The sequence below is a fragment of the Podarcis melisellensis genome (genome assembly GCF_964234715.1).
Source record: "Podarcis melisellensis genome assembly, chromosome: 13".
NCBI lineage: Eukaryota > Metazoa > Chordata > Lepidosauria > Squamata > Lacertidae > Podarcis > Podarcis melisellensis.
This window is the reverse complement of record NC_138545.1, coordinates 5,203,982-5,211,703: the sequence shown is the minus strand read 5'-3', so window position 1 is coordinate 5,211,703 and position 7,722 is coordinate 5,203,982. Positions and strand designations below refer to the sequence as shown.

At 53.0% G+C, this 7,722-nt stretch overlaps 1 protein-coding gene across 2 annotated transcripts in view; it reads left to right on the top strand.

Moving 5' to 3' along the window:
* The first annotated feature begins 374 nt into the window (after positions 1 to 374).
* The window catches only part of KCNAB3 (potassium voltage-gated channel subfamily A regulatory beta subunit 3), a 38,079-nt gene continuing 30,731 nt past the window's right edge, over positions 375 to 7,722 (top strand). The window contains exon 1 of one of the 2 annotated variants that reach the window (XM_081886910.1): positions 375 to 1,071. In XM_081886910.1, coding sequence (XP_081743036.1) covers positions 836 to 1,071 — 236 coding nt within the window. In that variant the 5' untranslated portion in view covers positions 375 to 835. The remainder of the gene's footprint in view (positions 1,072 to 7,722) is intronic. The other variant, XM_081886911.1, reaches the window with a different exon arrangement.

Here is a 7,722-nt window from a genome sequence, read left to right as displayed (position 1 = left end):
TCCCCACTGCACACCCTCCCCACTGATACAGACCACCCGCGTGGCTGTTTCTCCCTCCCCCGTTATAAGTGCTCCCCTCAACCCTCCCTCCCACCTCTCCGCGCTTAAAGTCCTAAACTGCTATTACCCCAAATCCTTTCTCTCCCCCCACCTTTTTTCTTTTTTTATGGATGCTCTTAACTTTATCCATCATTCCTCTTTGGGTGGATTATCCGAGCCAAGAGAGAGATAGGGGGGTTAAGAGCAGCGGGGGCAACACGTGTCCCCGTTAAAGGCTTTCCGCAGCTGTCGTGGTCTTTCGTTTTTCCGCCCCCCCCCAACCTCCGCCCCCCCCCCAGTCACATACGCCAATCCCCGCGAGCCCAGGAGTCCTGCTGCTGCCCCCTCCCTCTCCCTAAGAGCTTTAGGAGGAGGAAGTGGAGGCGGTGGTCCAGAAGATGCTTTCCCCATCTCCGCCTCTGCCTGCATCTTCGCCTGCATCCCCGAGCATCCTTCGTCCTCCAACGCAGCGGGTCCCCTCGCCTCCCCCCCCCCACAAAAAAGGCCGGCGGGGGCGGAGCCTGGCATGCAAATGAGGCCCAGCTAAACCGGGGCGAGGAGCGGCATCCCGGACAGCAGCTGTACTGAGGGTGCCCTCCCTCTCCTCTTCCTCGCCCCCCCCCACTGCAGCCCTCCCCATCTCAGCACCCCTCCCCTCAAAGACCCACCCCCTTTTTGCATGCAGCTCCCCCCACAGGGAAGGAGGCTGCCAGGCGCCCACAGCCCATAAGCCCCTGGGTGCGTTGTGGGGGTGGGGGGACACACCTTTGGGTGCTGGGGGGTCCCCGGCTGAGCCATGCAAGTTTCCATCGCCTGCACGGAGCAGAACCTGCGGAGCCGGAGCAGCGATGACCGGCTGTGCGGCGGGGGGACGCGGGGCCAGGGCAGCGGGGGGCAAGGCAATGGGGGGTACCAGCCCCCCGGCAAGGGACCCCGGCTAGCCATGGGGCCGCGGGCGCCAGGGCAGAACCTGCCCCACATCGCCTTCCTGCTGAGGGAGTCCACCGGCCGGGCCACGGGCATGAACTACAGGTAGGGGCTTTTTTCTGATGGGGGGTGGGATATCGAGAAGGGGGGGCTGGTGCGGGGGGAGGGGTTTTTTGGCTGGGGGGGATCATGTAGACGGCTTGCATGGGGGGGGGCAAGATGAAGGGAGCTGGTGGTCTGGCATGGGACCTCACCCCTGTCCCAGAGGAAGGTTAAAGGAGTTTAAACTGCTGGGGGGGCGTTGTGCGGTTACCAAGGAGAACTCTCTGCTTGAGATTATGAGGAGGGGGGCAGAGTCGCAGTTGTTCGCAGGACACCCCACGGGAGGTGTCTGCTGCCAATGGGGGTTGATGAAGGATGGGGTGGAGAGAGAGGATAGAGGATTTGGGGGGGAGGCGTTCAGTCCCTTGGAAAGGGAGAAGGCGGATTCTGCAGATGAAGAAGGACCTTGCAGGGGAGACGCGATGGGGGGGGGGGGAGAGAGTCTCACACCACATGTGGAAGCAATATTTTTTGAGATGCTTCTTTGCAAAATTCTTGAGTGGGGGGGGGGATGAAGAGGTGGGATTTTGGCTTTTTCTGAGGCTGGCAGCTCATCCTCTGCGACGGCTGGGGGGGGCTTTTTGGGGTGCAGCTTGCGGAGGATGTGGTCCAGAGGGCAAGGAGAATCAGGAAAGGCACGTTGGAGGGGAGCAAAATCCCAGGGGCAGCTATTGGGGGGTGGGGAGAGGGGGGGAGTGTGAACTTGTCCCTTGTAGATACTTCGATCCTAGGGGTCCCAGGACTCTTGGGTTCTTTGGGAAGAAATTCTGACCTACAAACAGAGGTTGTGTCAGGCTAGGATCCTACCCTAAATGTTGTGTGTGGGGGGAGGTAAGAGAACTAGTGGGGTGGAGGAAAGATTGGGGGGGGGTCCTAGGTAGAAAAGCTCTCCCTGAACCCCAAAAGGCTGAAGGGGAAGGGGGGATTCATCTAACTCTGGATTACGCAGCAAGTTCGGTTCCTCTTAGAGCAGCTGTTTTGGAATGGGGGGTGGGGAGGCACAAAGAGGCCAAAGCAGGGCCCCCCCCAGTAGTTACTGCTTTCGCCCCACCCCACCCCAAGCACAGACTCAGAACTGCACAGACGCCACACTTCCAATCTCTCTCTTCATATTTGGCATTTTAATCAAAGTTGGGTCGGATCTCTGCTAACCCCAAGGTTAATCCATTTGCTCACAAGAAAGGGGGGGGGAGGGGAGAGCCTTGTGGGGGGTGTGCTGTGCCTGTGAGCCAGGACGCCTGGGTTCTCTGAAACAGGGGGGGGGACATAGGATCTAGCGGGTTGGAGCAAGGAGGGGTGCATAAAGGCGGGGGAGGGAGGAACTCCCCCCCCCACCATGAACTTGTGCAAAAACTCTGAATGGAGGGTTTTTTAAAAAAAGGAAAATTGGGAGTGTGGAATCATTGGAGCCCATCACCTCTGGGAGGTCAGGGAGGGGCATGGGGGGTGTAGTGGTATCTTAACACAATCTGGAGAAACACACAATCTGCAGGTTTCGCTGGAGAGGGTTTGTGGCGAGAGAAGGTCAGGTTTGGATGCTAAAAAAATATTATAGGCCACCCAAAATCTCTCTGCATTTGTTTTGGCGTAATGTCTGAATGTTGCAGTAATGCAGGGGTGGGCCGTGGAAGAGAAAGGAACTGGAACCTCCCCCAAGCACTCCTTGAATCTTCCCTCATTCTCATCCCAGCCCAATTTAGGCCTGTGCTATGTATAAACACCCCTCTGGCACAAGTCCTCAGACCCAGGAAGGGCAGCGAGGCCTAGTGGTGGTGTTTCATAAAGAGGCTGTTATTTCTGCTGAGTGTTTTTTTGGGGGGAGGGATATATGAAAACGTGAAGGCAGGAGGGCTCTGGGGTTTCCTTTTATGTGCTGTGTGTGTTTTGCCTGCCTAGAAATAGGTTGTGGGGGAAGAGGGCAAGGGAGCCAGGACTCCTGAGTTTTCTGGCACAGGCGTGGAGCCGAGTGGAGTGGGTTTTCGAGCGAGGTTGGGATGGGCCTGGCAGGCGGCCAGGACTCCTGGGTCCAATTCCCCTGGTGCACCACAGAGTAGGGTTGTTGCTGGGGCTGGCCGGCTTCCAAACCACCTCGCAGAGCCCATAATTGCCGCTCTGCGCCTCTGCTCAGGTTGCCCTGGGCCGGAGCCAGCCCAGTTCCGAGGTTGGAAAGCCAGATTAAAAGCAGGAGATGCTGAACTTTCAGCAGGAGGAGCAGAGTCATGTCTGTTCCTTGGGGGCTGTGGGAAAGTGGGGAGGGGGCAAGGGAGCAGCAGGGGTGAGGAGCGGGGGGGGGCTTGCATGGCAGGGGGAGCGGTCCTAGCTAGAGGTGAAGGTCAAGGACCTCAGTTCTGCAAGAAAGAAAGAAATTAATATGTATATGTGTTTGTGTGTGTTCGCGCAGAGGAGGTTGATGTATTTATGTAAAAATACAGGTATAGTGTTCTATTTTGGGCCGCAAGTTGTATTCCCGCTTCTGATCTCATTCCTCTTGAAGATGTAGATGAAAACATTGCTGAATATTTATTATTTATGTTCAGTGTTTATATCCAACCATTGCTGTGTACAGAAGGCGCCTAAGGAAGTTTATGGCATATTAACTTTTGGGGGGGGAGGGAGGGTAAGTGGATTGTGCAGAGGAACCCCCAAACTGAGGCTTAAGTGCATGGGGAGGGGCGATCACTACAATCAGAAGAGAGCAAAATTTGTGCTGGAGGCTGAGTGAAAGTCTTTTTCAGCTAGTGACCCCTGAGCATGTAGAGAGTGCTTTTTTGCACACCACTGAACCGGCACAAGCAGCCATCGCACATGCCATTTTCAGCACCCAATAACCACCAACAGTATCTGGACGTGGAGTGTTGCCCCCTGGAATAGGTTTTGATTACACTCAGGGAGATTGATGGATTATTAGTCACTTTATTGGGCCTCCAGGATTTGGGGGGGGGGTGTGGAGTAATGTCCTCCCTGGCCAGGTGACTGAGGGTTTTCCTGCAGGTTGACCAGCTGGCTTGAGTCACCTGGGGCTATCGCTTCCAAAGGACCAAGAGCTCTGGATACCTGTGGCAGAAAACCCAGTCTTGCCCCTTGGCACACAAGCCTTTAGAGATGGCTTGCACAGGAGATATTCCCTGTAGGATTGTGCCCTGGGGTTAGACAGATCTATAGGACCCCAGTAACCTACCCCTCCTACCATCTGCACCCTGTTCTCTACTTGGACCAGGTAGCTCACCCTTTGCCAACCTGATTCCGCAGCCCCCCAGCTAGCTGCTTTCAGCTACACTCCCAGCAGTCCAAGTCAGCATGGGGTGTATGGTCCCTGCGTTGCAGTCAAGCGCCTTGTCTTAAAGAATTTAGGAAGTGGGCGGGGGCTCCCATGTCCTTTAATATGGCCTTATGATCTGGCACGGGCTCAGGGCTGGATATGTTGTTGTTGTTGTTGAGTCGTCTAGTCGTGTCCGACTCTTTGTGACCCCCTGGACCAGAGCACGCCAGGCCCTCCTGTCTTCCACTGCCTCCCGCAGTTTGGTCAAACTCATGCTGGTCCTTCGAGAACACTGTCCCACCATCTCGTCCTCCGTCGTCCCCTTCTCCTTGTGCCCTCCATCTTTCCCAACATCAGGGTCTTTTCCAGGGAGTCTTCTCCTCTCATGAGGTGGCCAAAGTCTTGGAGCCTCAGCTTCAGGATCTGTCCTTCCCGTGAGCACTCGGGGCTGATTTCCTTCATAATGGAGAGGTTTGATCTTCTTGCAGTCCATGGGACTCTCAAGAGTCTCCTCCAGCACCAGAATTCAAAAGCATCAATTCTTCGACAATGAGCCTTCTTTATGGTCAAGCTCTCACTTCCATACATCATTACTGGGAAAACCATGGCTTTAACTATACGGACCTTTGTTGGCAAGGTGATGTCTCTGCTTTTTTAGATGCTGTCTAGGTTTGTCATTGCTTTAGGGCTGGGTATATTGTTCCATAAAACCTACCTTTAGGAAGTTGAGCTAGAGGACGTTTTGGGTCCCTCCTCCCAACTTTAAAATTCTATGGTTCCTTCTGAGCGATTGAAGTTGTTCTGGTCCACTGGAGAGTTGTGGGGGCCCCCGCGATTGGGTTTCTGGCCTGTCTCCCCTCCACCATCTGTTTTCCACAGCTCCCTTATGGTTTAATTATGAGGCCAAGTCGCGATCCGTATCCGCGCGGCAGCTGGTGGGTAGGGGACTTTGATACTTGCCCCCGATGTGGGGAAGGGAGGAGGGAATGGGGTTGCCATAACCACCTCTCTCTCTCACCTCCCCCTGCCCCTCCAAGGGAGACCTCTGGCTCAGCAGCAGAGCATCGGGTGACGGGTTCAATTCCAGGCTGGGAGAAACTCACACACACACACACACAGACACTGCCATGTGAAATCCCAGAGGGTTGCTGCCAGTCTGTGCAGGTCTCACAGCAAATGTGATTGATCTGCAGAAAACACAACCTGAAAAAAAGAGACAATGCTCGTACTTTTGTAAACTTACGAAAATCTTTAATAAAAATTATTTAAAAGAAAGTTCTTCCTGACATTTACCGTATTTCTTGCTCTATAAGACTCACTTTTCCCCTCCTAAAAAGTAAGGGGAAATGTGTGTGCGTCTTATGGAGCGAATGCAGGCTGCGCAGCTATCCCAGAAGCCAGAACAGCAAGAGGGATTGCTGCTTTCACTGCGCAGCGATCCCTCTTGCTGTTCTGGCTTCTGAGATTCAGAATATTTTTTTTCTTGTTTTCCTCCTCCAAAAACTAGGTGCGTCTTGTGGTCTGGTGCGTCTTATAGAGCGAAAAATACGGTAGTCAGAATCTCCATTATTGTCATTTGGATGGCTGGGAGTGGGGACAAACTTCCTCCATCTTCAATGCGACAGACAGATTTTTCTATGAAGCTAAGCAGGGGTTTCCTGTCTGTGGTCCGTGGGGCAGCTGTGGTCTTCAGGTGGTCTTTGGTGGTATGTCTGTAAAAATGCAATTAAGAATCGTGCATCCCCTGCTACGGTGCATTACAACTGCCACAGAAGGCAGGAAAAGTAATAAGTGGTCTTCCGCGGAGCAAGAAAACTGCTAGAACTTTTGCAAAGCTAAGCAGGGTGTGGTCTGGTTTTGAACTGGATGGGGAACCTCATGTTGAGATTCCTGCATTGCAAGGGGTTGGACTAATTGACCCTCTGGGCTCCTTCCAGCTCTACATACATATCTACAATTCTAAGACCCTCAGCAATTTTCAATTGGTCTGCGGCAGTGGCGGTGATACAGAGTTTGGGATTTGAAGAGGGGTGATGAGCAAATCTCCGCCTGCTCAATGTCTGTGTGTCCTGTTCCAGCACAGGAGCAAGGGCACTGAAAGAAGTTGGCGACTGTTGTTGTTGTTGTTGAGTCGTTGCGTCATGTCCGACTCTTCGTGACCCCCTGGACCAGAGCACGCCAGGCACTCCTGTCTTCCACTGCCTCCCACAGTTTGGTCAAACTCATGCTGGTAGCTTCGAGAACACTGTCCCACCATCTCGTCCTCCGTCGTCCCCTTCTCCTTGTGCCCTCCATCTTTCCCAACATCAGGGTCTTTTCCAGGGAGTCTTCTTTTCTCATGAGGAGGCCAAAGTCTTGGAGCCTCAGCTTCAGGATCTGTCCTTCCAGTGAGAACTCAGGGCTGATTTCCTTCAGAATGGAGAGGTTTGATCTTCTTACAGTCCATGGGACTCTCAAGAGTCTCCTCCAGCACCAGAATTCAAAAGCATCCATTCTTTGGCGATCAGCCTTCTTTATGGTCCAGCTCTCACTTCCATACATCACTACTGGGAAAACCATAGTTACTTAACTGGCTATTTACTACAGTATATCTTTAATCTGAGCTTCTTCAAGGAGCTTAAGGCATTGAACCTTGTTCTCCTCCCTACCCCACCCATTTCACCTTCACAACAACCTTGCAAGGCAGGTTAGGCTGAGATAGAGAGTGACTGTGCAACGTCCATAGCTGAGCAAGGATTTGAACCTAGGCCTTCGCAGGCCTGGACAGAGACTGTGAGTCAACCTTGCCCTTGAAGGTCAAAAAAAGGGAAAGGGAAGGAGAGAGATGGAAATTGCCGAGAGTGATGGATCCCTACTCCTTGTTCTGTGGAAAGAGCACGACTTACTGGGTTCAACAGGAAAATGCAGAGGCTCAACTATTTGCAAGTCATCCTGGAGAGTCCCTTCTCATTCTCCAGTGTGTCACTACGATGAAACGCACTCTGTGCATGCTCCATAGCACTGCCTTTAATACTGACCCGTGTTTTTAGAACCTGCCTTGTTTTTCAACTTCTAAGTTGTTTTGAACTGTTTTGAATATTGCGCTTTGTTAGCGTAACCTGCCCAGGGACATTAGGGTGAAGGGTGGGAAACAAACAAACAATCATACATTCAGCCGTGCTGTAGTAGCTTATCTCACAGCTTTTGGGGGGCTTCTTCCACAACAACCTTACTAATATTAGTGCAACCGTTGAGCAGCCTTTGTCCAAAGAGCTCTGCAGCTACAACCTCCAACTTGTTGTTGTTGTTGAGTCGTTTAGTCGTGTCCGACTCTTTGTGACCCCCTGGACCAGAGCACACCAGGCACTCCTGTCTTCCACTGCCTTCCACAGTTTGGTCAAACTCATGCTGGTAGC